This window comes from Homalodisca vitripennis, chromosome 1 (genome assembly GCF_021130785.1).
Source record: "Homalodisca vitripennis isolate AUS2020 chromosome 1, UT_GWSS_2.1, whole genome shotgun sequence".
NCBI lineage: Eukaryota > Metazoa > Arthropoda > Insecta > Hemiptera > Cicadellidae > Homalodisca > Homalodisca vitripennis.
Window position 1 is genome coordinate 87,571,898 of NC_060207.1, and position 18,987 is coordinate 87,590,884.

General features: G+C 32.4%; 1 protein-coding gene across 6 annotated transcripts in view; it reads right to left on the reverse strand.

Annotated features, from left to right (window-relative positions):
• LOC124366158 overlaps positions 1-18,987 on the reverse strand; it is a 98,681-nt gene that overhangs the window by 26,421 nt on the left and 53,273 nt on the right. For 5 of the 6 annotated variants that reach the window (XM_046822517.1, XM_046822535.1, XM_046822510.1 and 2 more), the window contains 5 exons: positions 15,790-15,891; positions 14,039-14,155; positions 10,359-10,480; positions 1,410-1,578; positions 711-808 (listed from right to left, as the gene is read on the reverse strand). In XM_046822517.1, the coding sequence (XP_046678473.1) occupies positions 711-808; positions 1,410-1,578; positions 10,359-10,480; positions 14,039-14,155; positions 15,790-15,891 (608 nt within the window). Of the gene's footprint in view, positions 1-710; positions 809-1,409; positions 1,579-10,358; positions 10,481-14,038; positions 14,156-15,789; positions 15,892-18,180; positions 18,291-18,987 lie in introns of those variants that run through there. The other variant, XM_046822543.1, reaches the window with a different exon arrangement.

An 18,987-nucleotide genomic window follows, 5' to 3' on the forward strand; every position in this document is an offset into this window, starting at 1 on the left:
AGTTTTTGTTCAAAAGGCTTTGAAGTGACATTTTTATTGTTCACAATGAAATTTCAAACAATTTCTATATTTTGAAATATTTATAACCATGTTTTAAAACGCATTTACAACCTCACAATCTAAAAAATCAAAAAGAAAAAATTTTATTTTACTATTCATCAAGACTCTTTTTAGAGAAAAGTAGTAATTGTTTTGAATTATCTTTATTTCCTAAAGCGTGTTTTTCTGAAAAGAATGACATATAACACATGATCTTTGAATGTATATTTGTATCTAAAAAGTGGCTTTTAAGAAACCCACAATGTATTTTGCTTCAAAACAGCCCAGCACTTTAAAGTGATTAATTACCACTTGGAGGGTTAATTACTATGCGGTTTTTTGTTAGGTCAGCCATAAAGATGTTTTCTTGTCTGCCACTTAAGGTAAAAAAACTGCCTTATGTAGGTGTAATGCTGATGTAAGAGGTGATTTACACAACAAGATTGAACAATAATATAAATTGGGCATTTTGGGGAGTGGACAAGAACTCATAAAACTCTGTCATTACAGACTGTTTGTGCCTTATATTAGTACCAAAAGCTACTGAAAGGCTGTAGCCCTAAAGATGTCAACATACACCACTAACATATCCCTCACTCAAGTAATTGGTCTGATTAAGCCAACAAATCCTATTCAGACAGTTTTATTTACAGGAAATTAGAGTAGACTACCTTTTTTACTGTTGGATTTTTTTGGTGAGGAGTCATCTGGTTCTTCTTTCACGATGTCCCCATGAGTGGCCTCTAGAGAGCACAGTTTCTGAACATTTCTGTGTAACAATACATCAGTGTTAAATAACGTTCAAATTCTTTTCTCATCAGTAAAAAAGAGAGAGATCCCCTAAGAATAATACTAGAAGTCAATAAAATGTTATTTGATCTAAGGTCTAAATATTTAACAAAATCAACAAATTTCATTTTCTGCTTTAATATCACAATTAAATCAAAATCACCAAAATTTTTATAAGATTTGTAGATATTTGGAAATATTTTATTATTCTAAAAGTAAAGCATTTTATTATGCCATTGCACACATAACAAAAACATAAGATTAGACATATAACTTTAAGAAAACACAACTTAAAATTATTAATACTGTTCTTTTCAATTTTACATAATTGATTCTTACAGGCTCAAATAGTTTTTATCCAGAGAGTGTTAATGCCTGAGAGATTATATAGTAAAACCTATTTGACTTAGAAAACATACTTTTTTCTAAACCAAAGACTTTATTATTGTTTTCGTTGTTCTTCTTTTTTGTCCAATGAAAATATATCACAGTCATCATCACATCTAATTTCATAAATTCCTGTATTAAACCAACAGACATAAAAAACAGTGTTTTCAGGTTGTTACAGAGTTGTTACTTACTCTGGCAGTGCAGCTATTCTGTTCTCAAAGACCTGTTCCAGCTTGAGTGCTCGCTTGGAGAGAGTATCACAGGGACCCCAGTAATGGTAGCAGTTCTCCAGCATGAGTCTCACGTCAGCAGCTACTTCCGTTGCCGTTGTGTACTCCTCTGCCTCATATTTACGTTCCACTACACACCATTCATTTTTTTAATTAAAAAAAAATCAATACAGTGAGGTTATTTACTCATAGATATATTTTATATCAATACGTTTTTCTAACATGTATAGTATTTTTGGCACATGACACCATACTGTGCATACTGTATGCCTTATGAATAAAGTTTTTTGATTCATTGATTAACTTCTAACCTATGCTCATTTTAAGCACTTATTGTGACTGTAAGTACCTAATTTCACTACAGTGTTTAATGTCATCTGTTAAAAAGTAGTAGAACTTGCAAACAAAAGAATCAGTCTTGACAGATGCCTTTTTAAGATTTTTTTTAGAACTTATTCAGAATTGTATGGGATTCCTACGATGCAAGAGTAATACTAATTTGCCTAACTATAGAGAAAGTTTAAAATAATGCCATTTTAGATAGAACGATCCTTTTGAGGTGTAGTTTGCGGTATTGTTGCTTTCTAATTTGATGTACAACTCAACCTATGCTGTCCTTTACAATTTGCTTCTTACTCATCATGAGCCTTTCTCCTGATGTGATAACTGAGTTTATATTGCTTTATCTCTGATAGTTAAAATATTAAACCATTCCTTGAACCATTTCTTTTCTACCATACTGTATATGCAGTGTCCATTTCATCTGTGCTACCATTGGTATTTCATAGTCAATTTAATTTACAGGAAATATTAGATGGAGACTTCACTTACTTTTTAGTGACAGTTAAAAATATGATTTAAGAATTTCAAAATTTGGCTGCCATTTTCCAATATGGGTAGCTAACTTTAACATTTCTTATGTAACACTATATTTTCTTGCAATTTTATATTCAAACAAATATTTTAAAATGTTTTAACTTTTCACAATTTTATTTTTAGGTTTAAGAATTACTGTGTGAGTAATTTGAAATATAATAATAAAACAAATGAAATTATTATTAAATGAGTGGACTGTTAGTATCGTAAATTCAGTAATAAAACCTTAGTGTAACTAATAAATTGCCAACATGAATATTTAATACTATAAAATAATGACAACAAAGTCACATTGTATGAGGCCGTCTTTATATTTTTTAACTACCATGCAGATAAAGGATTAAAACTTTATACATCAATACTATACATAAATATGTACTTTTCATGGAAATATCTTATTTTTCATCATATCAAGAGATAGCATACAAGAAGTTTTAAATAAAGGCATAGGTTTTTATTCTTAATAATTTTCTTTTTAACTCACCCTATCAGAAATTAGAGGTACAGGTACTCAAAGTGCTCTATTTTTTATAGTTATTCGTAAAACGTTTATCCTACAAAAATTGGCGGCCGTTTAAAGATTTAATATAAAGTTTTTCAACAGCCACCATTTTATAGTAAATGAAGCTTATGAAGTGTGGTTTGTGGCTTATGTTCTAATAATAAAAACCTTTAAAATGATATGCATATTGACCTAGGTTGTATTTAAGATTTCCATGACACTCCCCACAGGTTGTCACCCAATGCAGTTGTGTGATGTTCATTATTCAGAGTGTTTACTAAATGTGTTCCAATATTGTAGTATTTTGTTCTAGACATGATAACGAGCAAAAAACGTAGTCCTAAAACTTTAGTTTTCCGTCGATCTGTCTGTATGTAATTTTTACCAAAAAAGTTATATCTTTTATACCAGTAAAGATAAAGTTATGCAACTTTGCAGTTGTGTTAACCTTTTGGATACCGATTTTAGAAAAAAATATGAACAAATTATCTTTATCCGTTTCAAAAAAGCAGCCAATCATAAATTTTGATGTTAAATTCCGAAAAATCGATACCCTGTATGAAAATTTTACAAGAATAATAAATTGTTGTAAACTTTATTCTAAATCTAACAGTGGTATGAATCTCTCTCTTCGCCCCCCTTTAAATCAGCTATCAAATGGTGGAATTAACAAAACACATTTTTTTTTTATTAATGGGGTGCACCCAATGTTTTCATTTACTGACTGAATACAGTAGGACTCTATTTTCATCATCACTGCTGAAACTGTGGCAGCAATCCATAGTACACTCCTCACAAAATCACTACTTCACCAAGGTACATTAAATACCATTATTTCAATGTTTCCCTGACGGAGGTCACAACTAAACTGAAAGACAAGACGCAAACAAATTCTTCCGTCCATTTGCTGGATGGATGTTTGCAATATGAGGTAGTACCCCGTGGATGTCCAAGGCAAAAAATCTGTCCAGGTCTGACCTGGGTCTTCAATTTATGTGATTTTCTCTCAGCTCGGAAGGATAAACTGTGTGATCATGGTAGTTTTTTTTTAGTTTGAATGGAAGATTTTGATCACGTCCCTCAGCTCTGGAGATCACACTGAGTGGTCCTCTGTAATTTTCCAGTTTAGTTCAGCAAACCACAATGCGTGGTCCACTTTATTAAGCCGTTATAAAATTAAATTCTTATCCAGGCGTGGTTGGAATCTGATGTAATCTCTTGGACAAGTAAGGAACTAAACTAATATTTCACTACTTGCTGCACATACCAAAGTAAAATTAATTATAGCTGTTTTTTTTTTAAGTCCAAGTGTCTGTACCATTGTAGTTTTTATAATGTATTCTATCAATTTATTGAAATACAAGTGCATTTGTTGGAATCAAACATTAAATATAAAAATAAATTTATATTCTGTTGATACTAAAGACCTACTTGAGACAAAATGTATTTTTATATACCAAATAAAAATATTTAAAAAATAGCTTAAATTATATACAAATTGGTATGTCAGAAGTCAGAATATTCTTTATTACAATTTCTTTAAGAAATGCAATGGTGTCAAAACAATACTGTATACAATATATAAGTAAATACATAAAATTGTAATACAATACATAACATCAAGTCCAGGTCGTTTGATAAAATTCATCCATGGAATAGTCCAACAAGAGGTTCTTCAGTCTGTTCTTTAGTGTTGCACCAGTTTCCTGTCTGAAGTCTTGTGGTAGGTGGTTGAGGATTTTCATACCGGCATATATTGGTTTTCTTGCATATAGAGAAGTTCGATGAGCTGGGAGGTTGAAACGGGTTGCATGTCTTGTATTATAGTTGTGAAGGGCTGATCCTTGAGCTGGTTGTTTGATTGATGCATAGTGTGCCACCTCAAAAATGTACATTGCATACACAGTCAAGATTTTAAGACTTTTAAAATGTTCTCGGCAGCTCTCCATAGGTTGTAGGCCTAGTATAGTTCTTAATGCTCTCTTTTGTAATATTAGTATCCTGTTCATATTGGTCTTGGTAGTACCACCCCATGCGGCTATGCCATACATTATGTGAGTTTCACAGAAAGCATGGTAAATGATTTTTGCTATTTCTGGAGTGCCAATTTGCGTCATTCTTCGAATTAAAAATATGCCAGTGTTCAACTTCCTGCATACACTGTCAATGTGGGCTGTCCAGGTAAAGGAACTGTCGATGGTAATGCCCAGGAAGCATGCGGTCTCTTCCACTTCCACCTCAGGTAATGCTGGTTCCTCCCTTCCTCTTCTACCAAACATGATCTGCTTTGTTTTTTGTGTGTTTTATAACTAGGTCATTTTCGTGGCAGTATTGAGTGGCTAGGTTTGTAGCAATAAATGCGCTTATCTGAAGTGATTCAATACTTTCTTTGCCCAGCACAAGGGTGGTATCATCAGCGTACATTATTGGGGTACAGCTGTCTCTTAGATATGCTGGTAGGTCATTTGTGGTAAGGATGAAGAGAGCAGGGCCCAGAACAGAACCTTGGGGTACCCCTCTTGTTATTGGTAGAGGTGTTGAAAGAACTTTTTTGGTAGTACTCTTTTCTTGACACAGAAGCTCCACAAGCTGATGTCTATCAGCCAGATAGTTCTGAACCCATTCTGCTGCTTTTGCCACAATACCAAGGGATTGTAACTTGGTGAGGATAAGGTCATGGCTGAGGCAATCAAAGGCCTTGCTATAATCTAGCATAATACCTGCTGCTATTCTGCCAGCTTCTATGTGGTCAACAGTCTCCTCAAGCAGACTTATTAAGGCCGTTGTTGTGGACTTATGTTTCCTAAAGCCATGTTGGTTAGGTGTCATCAACTCATTTTCGTTGCAGTGATCCAATAATCTTTTGAGGGCTATCTTCTCGAACAGTTTGGAAATTGTTGAAATTACTGATATTGGTCTGTAATTATTGACTTCCAGTTTATTTCCACCCTTATGTTTTGAATAAACTTTGGATTTTTTCAGCTGTTGGGGAAAAATTCCTTGTTGAAAAGATCTGTTAATTAAGTATGTCAGAGGTTCAGATAGCTCCTCACAACAAAATTTCAATATCTTTGAGGATATTTCATCCAGACCAGCTGAATGAGTCGATTTCAGGGATTTTATTACATTTTGCACCTCTTCTACTGACGTGGGATGAAATACTTCAAGTTTACTTTTTGTAACAGGTACTAATGTAGATAATACTGGTCTTGTATGGTTTTTGGTTTGTTTTCTTAAAGTGTTATCTGCTATATTAGTGAAGTATTCATTCAGGAAGTCTGCAATTTTCTGAGGGTCTTCAAGTTTTTTGTTATCAACAAGTAGTTCTAATTTTGAGTTATTGTCATTCTTCCCTGTCTTTTCGTCATTTATAACCTTCCATGTTGCTTTGGACTTGTCATGAGCTTGGTTGTTGTAAGTCACTATGTGTTGCCTCTTCATGTCTCTCAGTTTAAAATCGTATGCTTTTTTCTTGATTGTCATGTTGGTTTTGTCTGTTACAGAGCCTGTTAGTTCAAATTTGTGCTGAGCCTCCAAAAAGTCCCTTTTAAGGCTTAGTGCTTCGTCATTTAAATAGTATTTTGGCTTGGCTTTTTTTCGAGATCTAATTTTCTTTTTAGGACATGCCATATCCAAGATAACATTCAGGGTCTTAGAAAAAGTATCATGAGCAACTTGTAGGTGGTGTGCATTCCTGACATTGTCCCAGTTTTGCCCTTGTAAGAGAGATTTTAGCACTGCCATATTGTCATCATTGAACCTGCGTCTTGTAACAGAAACTGTTGGTTTTTCTTTTGTAGGGATGTTTAGGGTACACAGCTGATCTCTGTGGTTAGAGAGTCCAGTTTGTAGTACTTCCACTTGTACAACAAGTTCCAAGCTATTTGTGCACACCCAATCAATAGAGGACTGTGTGGAGCTGGTAATCCTAGTAGCTTGCAGGGGTAGTCTTGTGGTATTGAAACTTAATAACATGTCATTAATTAGTTTGTTATCAGAGGTTTCCTTAAGCATATCAACATTTACGTCTGCCATTATGATGAGAAATTTACTGTTTGCTTTGGTGTCCACTAAAAGTCTTGACATAATATTTTGAAAATCTTCAAGCTGTCCACTTGGAGACCTGTATGTGCCTAATATGTATAACTGCAGGTTGTTTACAGTTAAACGACACAGTTCTATCTCACAAATTAACTCTTCACAAAAAGATGTTGTGTTTATGTGTTCTGTCATGACTTCTAGGGCACTTTTGTAAATTGTTGTTGTAAATTGCTACACCTCTTTTAGCATGGGTTTTCCTACAGAAGGCAGATAATAAAGTATAGTTTTGTAGCTTTATGTTTCTGAGCTCTTCTTCTTTTAGACCATGTTCGGTAAGTATGACAACACTAGGTGTAAGGACCTCAAGGTAGTTGTTGTTTTTATGAGAAGTGCTTCTGGTTTGACTTTTATTCAATTTTTGAATTTGCTTTCTTTTACTTGTCTTTGTTCTAAAAAATGGACTGTGTTTTGGTCTTGCAAAGCACCTGTAGGGGGATGGGGGCATCTGTGACTGATTTTCGGTTGAAACGGACTGAGACTTATGGTTGGGCTGTGATAGGTCATCACAAGCTCCAGTATAGCCATAGTGTTTCTTCATGTGCTCCATGTAGAATGTAATGTATTTTAGGAAGAATTCCTCATAATCTTCATCACTTTTCTTTAATTTTGAGTTTAGTGGTGGGGAGTTACTTAGCTTCATTTTTACGTCCAAGTTGGCAGGTTTTTGAAGTCCCAAAGTATTTGATTTACTGCCAGCTTTTGCCACTTGAAGGGAGACACTAAACATATTTGCTTTCTTGCCTTCGGTTGCTTGGAGAGCATATGCTCTTGCTTGAGTATTTAAATTGTTATTTTGTACCGAAGACTTGGCTCTCCATGTCCTTGTCCGTCCTGGCAGTTTTTGTTTGCAGGTTTGGTCAATTCCTGAGGTCAGGTGTGGGCTGCATTCAGTCAAAGTGTTTTTCAGTGTTTCTTGGCAGGTTTGGCTGGTTCCTGAAGTCAGGTGTGGGCTGCATTCAGTCAAAGTGTTCTTCAGTTTTTGATGGCAGGTTTGGCTGGCTCCTGAAGTCAAGTGTGGGTTACAGTCTATCAAAGGATTCTCCAGTTTTTGTTTGCAGGTTTGGCTGGCTCCTGAAGTTAGGTGTGAGTTACATTCTGTCAAGGTGTTAAACAGTTTTTCATTGGTTTGGCTGTCTCCTGAAGTTAAAGTATTAATAGCTAGGTTATTAATAGCTATCTCTATCCGGTCAAGTTTTGTTTTGATACCTGACATTTCAAGTAGGAGGGATGAGGGACTATCTTTAATTATTTCGGTAAGAGGGGAAGTTTGCGTCATAGAATCTTGAAAAGTGGCAGACTTAGTTTCTTGATTTTCAGTTTTCTTTTGCAGTGTTGAGATAGTTTTTTCAAGCTCCGCTATTCTTTTTACATAGCCATCAATAAGTTGACTTAGTTTTAGGTCATGTTCCTCATAGATAAATTGCGCTTCTTGGCGAAGTTTATTCTCTTTAGTGAGTTGAGCTTCAACGTCTGCATTTAGCTGTAAAAGGTTTTCTATTTTGTCTATGTATTTCTTTTCTTCATTTTCTATTTCTTCAAATCTTTCCTCCATGATGCTCAGTTTGGTCTTTAGCTTGAGTGTTTCTTCTTTTAAGAGTTCATTTTCTTCTACTAACGCTGATCCTATTTTTGCAGCCATTTCTAGTTTATCCTCTTGACTGTTCGAATTTTCTAGAAAATTATTTTCAATTAAGTTAATTTTTAGTTCTTGGATGGTATCAGAGCTATTTAAAGAGAGTGATTCAGGTAATACTTGTTCGGATAGGTGAGGCTGATTTTCTGCTCTGCAATTTATGCATTGCCATTTCCCAATTTCCTGGGGAGTCCATTTTTTCAGGTTCTTTTATATGACATTTTGACATCCTGCATGGTACCAATTTTTGCAAGAACTTGTACATTTTATACCTGAAAATCTAACTCCAATACCACAGTTACCGCATGGATATTTTGTGGGCATTTTTGTGTACAGTAGTAAGAAGATATGAGTAACAAAAATGAATTATTTTTGAAAGAGAAGTTCAAGTTATGGTAAAGCAAACAGTTTCATCGGTGGCCATGCAATGAATAGCGAGCAGATGTCTGAGGTCAGTTATCAGCAGACACACAGTCAGCAGGTGAGGTTACTGCTCTCGCCTGCTTGACACACTTGCTCTAGCTGTCTGTCTGTCTCCTATTTGTCCACTGGTGTAGTGGTGGAAGTAGACGTATCTAGCAGCATTGAGTTGGTTATGACGTCACACCAGATTTGGTGATTTTTAATATTGTTAATTACTTTAAAAAATATATTAAAATTTGTCTCTTTAGTTTCTCAGAAATCCTAGATGGTAATGGGAGTTCTGTTCATTTGAAAATATTACTGTCACAATCTGGATTGTTAAAATGAAATGTGCTTACTTCAAAAAATTAGGTCAGCTTGTGGCAAGTGTTTTAATAAGTTAAGTATTTCACTTATCTTGTGTTGTAAGTGATGTGTTTTTTTAGTGTATGGACTCACGGTACTCCAGGTAAGGTGCTGATTAGAGGTTATTTGTTGATTGAACCTAAAACCATCACTATTTTACTGTTTCTTGAGAGCACTTTTACTGAGAATGTTGGCAGTTAGCCATGTTGTTTTTGTTATGTTTACAAGAAAAGATTATATAACCAATAAACAAATTTTTAAACTTAAAACTAGTAAACATTGCAGTATGTAAAAATTGCTTTTAAATCCCAAGTCATGAAGATCAAATACTGCCATTTAAATCCAATTTATAGTGATGTGTGTGGTTGCGTAATCATTGAGTTGAAGGGACTACCTTTAATTTCACCTGAGCTTTGTGAGAAATCAGTAAGGGCCACACTTGGTGACCTGCTAAGACCTAAGGATAATTATGTGTGTAGAAACAAATTTAACAATTTAATACTGATTTCTAACAATTAATTAAACATTTAAATTAGAGAAATTTAGAATACTATAACATGAAAAGGAAAAGAAGTAAGACATCCTTTATTAGAATAAATGAAACATGGATTATTGCAGTACTGAGGAAGTAATTAACAGACCATCTTCCAGTTTACCGTTAAATTAATTGTTACAACTTTTCCACGTGATAACTACATGTAAGCTTTAAAAAATATACTGTAACAAATGACAAATTGAGCATGTGTCACATCGCTCAAAATCTCGGGTGGTCCCACTACGAAAACAGCAAAGCCGCCTAAATTTGAGGTGATTGCCACTTTAAAAGTTAATAAAAATAAAAAAAAACATTGAAAAATATAAAATTAAGATATCTAACAAGAATTTACATAATTTATGTTATTCCTAAAATTTTACATTAGGATAATTTATTTATTATTCTTACAATTCAGGCGCTTCTTTAGGCATATTATACCCTTCTCCCAAATTCCAGTCATGCCCACAATACAAAGAATTAGTTTGGATCAGTTACCTTCTTTCAGCCACATCGGTTTGGTGACAATCTCGTAATAGTCCGACATTCCAAACATGGAGTCATCTGGACGTTCAAGGAACGCAGCAGCTCCTGATGATGCTACCAGATGTTCTACAATCCTGTTGATGGTAGAACAACATTTAAAAAACAATACTACATATACTTTTTAACTACTTAAAACAAGTTGAAATTTAACATTGAGCAACTCATGCCAGAGACTAGCTTCAAGGACAGAGACAAAAAGAGTTTGCTCTACCTTTTATTTACATTGTTTTATACAGTAACAAGATATTTCAGTAGTTTCACTTTCTAAGAAATTACACATTTTACAACCATTACAATCATTTAGAGTTTGCTAAAAGAATCTAAAATTTGCCTATTACCTATGATAAATATGACTATACACCAGGTATTTTACACATCCTGCTCTCTTTGATGCGGACAAAAGATTTTTTGCTCCATCTGAAATCAACCTAGATCTATGTTGATATTTACTTTAATGGTTAATATCTACCCTTAGTTTTAAGCAGCCACACAATACTTTATCCGGATGACAAAACTGTTTTTAATAGTAATTCTGATTTTCAAACTGTTCAACATTTCAATGGTATCAACTTGGTTTAGGGCAAATGGGTTCTTAATAAATAATAGTAAAATCCAAGAAATATATTTTAGCTTCAGAGATTTTCCACAACAAGTTAGTGTAGAAAGCGTCACGGTTTTGGGTGTCTATATTGATCAAAAACTTTCTTGGGAATCTCATGCAGCATACATTTCAACTAGATTGTCTCAAGTTATTTTTAATCAGAAGTTTACAAAACTGTGTAGCAAATAACTATTTACAATCTGCATATTTTTCTTTTTTTAAAGCATAATCACTTATCATATTTCACTCTGGGGTAACAGTAATCAAATTAATAGGATATTGCCACTTAAAAAATAGGTTGTTAGAGTAATCACAGATTCTCTTAAACTAGATCATTGCAAACCCCTTTTTAAAAAATTATTATTTTTAACTGCCATAAATCTTTATATTTTTTATGTACTACTATTTACAGAAAGTCATTTATCCAGCCATCAATTACGACAGGACATCCATGATTATAATAAAAGGAATAATAAATGTATTGATATACCTTTTGTAAACTGTCAAAATTTCAAAAAATAGTTAGTGAAAATGTTCAACAAACTCCCTTCATAAATGGCAGAACTACCTATAGCCTTATTCAAGAATAAGTTGTATGGGCTTTTGGCTAATTTACCATTTTATTCTATTCAGGAATTCTTTGAATCCAAAGACCTGTCAATGTGATATTTGATAAGATGTCACATTGAGTTTATGGCCATCATAATTTACTCCGGTCTTAATATGTTTTGTGCCATAGTTTATTTTGCCCTATATCCCGATCAAGAAAACATATACAGTTCATATGGGAGAGGGTAAAATGTGCTTGGAAAATCACAATTCTATAATGTCATGACTAGTAATATGTCGAGTCAAATATAGCGAATCTTAAAATAAGTTTATTCACAAATACCAACTCATTGGCACATTGGTGATTGCTAAAATGTGTTATTGTCCTACTTTATGTATGAAAAACAATAACCATAGATTTAAAAATAATATTTTGTTCACAGTTTGCTTACTATTTGATAACATCTCTATAGACTCATTTTACAGAGTAGCGCTTAGGAAGGGCATAAATAAATAAAAATTTTAATGTCATTCAGGTTTAAGACAAAGGCAAATCCGCTATATTAATAATTTAGAACAAAGTCAGCATAAAATAAAATCCAGAAAATCTAAAAAAAACTCTAAAAGACAAGACTTAGACAAGAGACAAGATATATATATCTTGTCTAAGTCTTGTCTTTTAGAGTTTTTTTTAGATTTTCTGGATTTTATTTTATGCTGACTTTGTTCTAAGTTATTAATATAGCGGATTTGCCTTTGTCTTAAACCTGAATGACATTAAAATTTGTATTTATTTATGCCCTTCCTAAGCGCTACTATATAATATATACTATATATATATATATATATATATATATATATATATAACAATAATAATATATATATATATATATATATATATACTATATATATATTTTTAATTATTTATTTTATATACTGCTATATTATTTTATATATTTCTTCATATATGTGTTTTTCATATATCTATAGAATGACTATTGTAGATAAGCACTGGTTCGGCCTAGTAGAAGCAATGTAACATATCTGTAGATGACAGATGCAATGTAATAACACATTATAATAATATTACATTATCTTCTTCTTATCTTATAAATAAAAATGAATCATTGAATGTGTTGGTAAGCGCAAATCTTGATAACGGCTGCACCAATTCGTTCAATTCTTTTTGTTAAATGTCCATTGAAATCCGTGGAAGGTTTTTATGAAGAAAAAGTTAAGAAAAGTTACCTGGAATATTTTGGAATTAAGAAAAAATTGTAGTTTTTACGTTTTATAATTCAAATTAAACTGGCACTAAACAGCTGTTGACAGCTATAGTTCGACAAACTTTCTGAAAAATCTGTTTACATTTAAATTTTATTAATAACAAGTAAACAGTGCTTGATCAGTGGTGTAATGCAGATAGTAAATAAAACATTAATATATAAATTTTACTCCAGCTTGCGCCAGTGACGAATTAAGATCATCTAATGCATTAAAATACTGTTATAAAACTATCCTTAATGAACAAAGTTATGAATGTTTTCACATAGGTTACTTTAAACTGGTGGGCTTCCTTGACATTATGATATTACATTTTAACAATGGCTTATGGAAAAACAGAGAAATGAATACTAACATGCCTCAACGATTCATTCTTTCCCTGGCTGCAGTCCAAAAAATAAGTGTAACACAAAACTTTAATAACGATTATTTTGGAATGTTGCAAAACCTTAAAAGGATTTCCCTCTTATACCGAAAGTACATAGTAAGTAGGTAGGACTTCCCCCTAGGTCGTAATAGGCTTTTCAGTCCTACTTATATTATGTATATTTTTTCATCAGGACAAGGCAAATTCAACTATGCCAACACGTTTTTGACCAAAATAGATTTCCGAGAACTAGATAATTGAACTTATATAGTATTTTGATCGAGGCAATATGGCAAGCTAAACTGTGACATAGTAGGTAAGTGAATTTAAATGGTCTTAAGTAGGCACTTTTTAACCGAACTCTTTTAAGAACAGCAAGGCAAACTCTACTATAGTACTGGAAATATCTTAGACCTGAAATATATGACAAGGACTGGAAATATACGCTTTTTGACCGAAGTAAGTTTCTGAGACCTGTGTGATCTGAGATTTGGGTTTTCTTGATTGGGATGACAAGGCAGATTCAGCTGTGACGTTATGTATATAATTAATTAGAATCAGAAATGCTCCTACACGTGCCAAACATGATATAATAATTAAGTTCAACTCTGATACTATTTACCATGTTCTTAAATAATATCTACCTGATGTATGCCTACTTACGTTTTAAAATTTTTATAGGACTCCCATCATATTACATCATAATTGCTTTTACTAAGTAATATAAGGACTGCGGTTCTAAAGATTGTGTGCGAAGCTGCGGGTAACAGCTAGTTAAAAATAAAATATAAGGGAGGAATATGCAGATACTGGCTAAGAAACTTATCTTACTTATAAATCTGCTGTAGATCTGTTAACTCTTTTTCAGGCTCTGGTGGTGATTCTTTTTTCTTCTTTCTTCGTCCTCGCCTTCGTTTTTTCTCTTCACCTTCTTCAGATCCTTCTTCACTGAAATGGCATAACTTTGTTACTTAGTTTAGCATCTTAAAGGACATAAGTTCTTTAAAAACCTACCAAGAGAGGTAAGTAAAGAAGAAAACTTAAAAAAAATGAAAATGAAATGAAAATCTTACCAGCTGAACCTAGCACTTTATTCATTTGAGGAATTTTGGAAAGAAGGTAAATTTGGAGGTAAGTATATATATATATATATACTTTGTTGTTATCTTTATATAATTAATTTAATGGTACTTTAACAGCAAATTTGTGTTTTTATTTGACAGTATTCTTATTATGTTTTACTTAACACTATTCTTGTACATGATGTGCATTTCACGAATCAAGACTTTTTGAATCGTGAATCTTGAGCATTAAATTTTTTATGGAACTATAACTTTTATTATAATAAATTCCTTAAAATTACGTAACGAATAATTTAAGCTTGATTATGTATAATTTTGTTTTCATTATTCAAACCACATAAATTTATGTTTGGTTAATTACAGTCATAATTAAAAACAAACTAAGAGATAAATTTGTATTTTCTTATATTTAAATTAAAACAGTATTTATTTATTTTTAAAGAGTGATAATGTTCAAAATGAAAATATGTATTTTACTCAAACAAATATAAAAATAGCATGAATTAGTATGCTATCTTTCATTTTAGGTCATTTTTAATTTGTTATTTCAATCAATTTATTTTATGATAAATTAAATAGCCAACAGTATAAGATTAGTGTAGATGTTACAACAAACTTTAATTATATAATAGCAATCTATAAGTCACATCAATAATTTATTATTAGACATGAAAAAATAAATGCAGGCATACAATTTTTATTTGTAAATGTAATATGTCAAGATAAAATATTTGGTTTAATTAAATTAAATGTGATCTGCATCACGTTTTTCAAAAAATTATTATTTTTATAAGAATGTATGTTTTTAATATTATAAATAGCTTTTATTATAATATAGTGTTGGGTAGATTGTTGCTACTATCAGAATAGGCATTTATGTATGTTAGAGTAAGTTGTGGCCATTAGTGATAGGAAGTTATATACATTTGAGGAAGGTTTGAGTAAGTTGTGGCTATCATCAGTGTTGAGCAGTTGAGTGTTAGTCGAGGGTTTAAGTAAGATGTGGTTATCATCAGTGTTGAGCAGTTGAGTGTTTGTCGAGGGTTTAAGCAAGTAGTGGCTATTATCAATTTTGAGCAGTTGTGTCTTTGTAGAGGGTTTAAGTAAGTAGTGGCTATCATCAGTGTTGAGCAGTTGAGTGTTTGTGAAGGGTTTAAGTAAGTAGTGGCTATCATCAGTGTTGAGCGGTTGTGTGTTTGTTGAGGATTTAAGTAAGTTGTGGCTATCATCAGTGTTGAGCAGTTGAGTGTTTGTCGAGGGTTTAAGCAAGTAGTGGCTATCATCAGTGTTGAGCGGTTGTGTGTTTGTTGAGGGTTTAAGTAAATAGTGGCTATCATCAGTGTTGAGCAGTTGTGTGTTTGTCGAGGGTTTAAGTAAGTAGTGTCTATCATCAGTAAGTTGATCACTTTCTATGGTACGTGAAAATGTTGTAGAAACTATGTTGTACACTATTTATAGTAGTTTATTTTAACAGTATTAATGTTCTTTTTCAGTTCTCACCTGTCAGGAGGGGATGGTTCAGGACTGAAGTCTTTTCTTAATTTCCGTTTACGGCGTTGTTTCTTGGGTGAGGTTGTTTCTTCATCCTCCTCCATTTTAACTCTGCAAAAATTAAATTACATAAGAACATATTGACAAGGGAAATACATTCGTTGACTATAAAAATGCTTATTTAAACGTTTTTATCGATAATCAATGAGTTTAGGGGATTCTAAATACACATGTCATTGTTATAATGTTCTAAAAAAATCTGGGAGAGCTGGTGGTTAAGCGGTTTAGGGTGTTGGACTTTGGATCTAAGTTAGATATAGCGCAGGTTCAAATCCTGTCAGTGACCACTTCCCTTTTTATCAGCACTTTACTTTGTACTGTACCTACTTTCCTACTTGTTCTGTTTGGTACAATCCTCACACAGGCCAGTGGCTTATTAGGATGGGCAGAATAAGGTTAAAAGGGATCTGACTCTCCTTAAAAAATAAATACACATTCATTTTGATGACTGCTATTTGATCTATTCTTCAGGTCGAAACTTGAAACACAAAGTTATGTTGCAGAAATGTCAAATAGGTTAAGATACTTAAGGCAGAACACACCAAAGTACGAGGTGTCTCACACACAGATATGTTGTGTGCCGAACATACCTGAAATAGAACACTGACAGTACTAATGGTACAGTAAATTTTATCATTGAAACAAGTGAATAAGAGTATGGCAGCTGAAATGTTACAAAAGCATCATGACAGTTTTATCAACTTGTAAAATCAATAACTCTCTTATACTTCCGTAACTAATAAACTAATACTAAAATAAACAATGCGTCTCTTCCTCTTGGTGAATGCTAGTTGCTCCAAAATTATTTTTAAAATATAGAAAAATGAATATCCCTCAATGTTTAATACCTAATTTAAAATTAAAAAATACTACTTCAATAATTTAAGATATTAGGACAATTATTATTATTATTAAAATAAATCAGTGACACTTGTGTAATGTCAAATTATAAATAAACTAACCTATGGCTAGTTTGGTGTAAATAAATATAGATAGCATTCACCTATAGTAAATTTAAGTATTGAAACATTCAACACTTGTGAAAAGTTGATATTTAAAAACTACTGCTATTATGACAAGCTCCACTTAGTTAAGTACAGGACAACATGATGTAATGTGTTTACCACGTCAGGTACGACAGTGGACAAATAAAAACACACTATGGATATTATACCATATAATCATAACTCCCTAATCTGTTGTTTAGCAGTGAGCTATAACAATGAGTGTACCCAAAGGGGCTTTTCCCACTTTAACCAGGCGTCGGCGACATTCTGTATGTAATAATTTAGGAAAACCAACTAAGCGACGGCCTCCTCTCTGCCTGTGTCACTCGTGGTCTGACAAGGCTCATGATTTTAGCCAAAACACTTCCCTACATGGCCTGCGTTACGTGGGAGACACAAGCTTGCATGCCATTGAGCGGTATAGTTTACATTATTTAGTTATTTCACAATTATTTACATTTTTAATACTTAATCCTTAATGAAATATTTTAAAGTGTATACTTGATAGTGGTAGTCAAAATTCTCAAACTAGAGCTATGCAAAACTTAAAAGTGTAAAAATGGTTCAAGTATAAATACATCTTGTCATTTTGTTTTTATCCTGTAGTACTATATGTAGTTTTTATCATGTAGTGTTTTTTTACCATGTTGTACTAAAATATTTGCAGTTTATTTGGGTGTGTATATATCTTAAAATTAGTTAGTATAATTTTGCAACACCATCCAGTTACACTAAAAGGATATTTCAACTTTAAGAAAAGCATGGATTCTTTTATAAGATAGCAACAGGATAAATGTGAAAACAAAATGTTATGTACATTCTATCGTGCAAGAGAACAAATGTTGCTATTCTATCATAGTTGAAATCAATGGAAAATTTTGATTTTACAGTATAAACAAGTCAAGATCTAAAATATTAAAAATACAGAAACAATATCTTTACACATGAATACCAAATTTTAACATAATCAGTCAACATCAGTGTAATCTGTAGCAGTAACCATGAGCATATCCTCAAGACAACCCCCAAACATGTACTTAAATTCCAAAGTCAATTTTCTGTGTCATCACTACACTTTCTCCTATACCATGTTTATACGAGAAAGCAAAAGTTTACTAATAAAGACGACATTTCAAACAAAATACACTAACTACGGATTTATTTAATTGTTATATTTTATAACTTTAAAGTGAGTATGTTTTTTAATCCATGTCATATAGATTGCTAAAACCGTCTCAAGTGTCAAACTTGTATATGGTAATGAAAGAGTTAGCATGGTGTTCACAGAGCAAACAAATAAAGGTTATAAAATTAATAAACAAAATTTACTCACATTATTTCATTACCAGAAGCTCTGAAAATAATTAACCAACAATAACCAAAATATAAAAATCTTTAATAAAAAAATAAAAGTAATACTGTAATTCCCTTAAAAATAAACTAGATTAATATTAGCATACTAAACATATGGTTTAAAACAATCACCTGATTTCTAATAAAGCTGTGGAAATGTTTCCAAAATCAAATGTCTTAGTCTATATAAAGAAATGCCTTGATTGTGTTTTCACTAAGAAAATGCATATCATTACAGATATACGAGTTCAAAAGGTTTATACAATTAATTGTAAGCTTATTTATGTTGTATTGCTAACAGTCCACAATTATATATTTGTTTATATTAGTTAAATAACATGTTTACATCATTATTGTTAAAAGTTTTAGACCCGCTGTTATTATGTAATTACTATTTTAAATACAATTATTGCCCAAAATAAATTTACTATCAAGATACCACAAATTAAAACTGGGTAAACAAACATTCTTTCCACAATTCAATGGCAAGCAATATACACAAATATGTTATCTACGATTACTAAATTTCATAACTGATGAGATTTATTGAGGGGGGACGTTCAGGGTGCAGCAATCTGCTAGTGTTTTCTCTGACACATTTTGACCATGTGTCTCCCTCAATCAATCAATCAATATTTATTGCAGAGACATGTATAGCAACCGTCAATCTGAGCTAAAATTTTGTACATTCTCACCACATCAGGATCACACTTAAGCATACAATTCAACATTCATGCAACTTTCATCCGTTTGCCAATTTTTGACATACATCGCCGAAGACAATCTC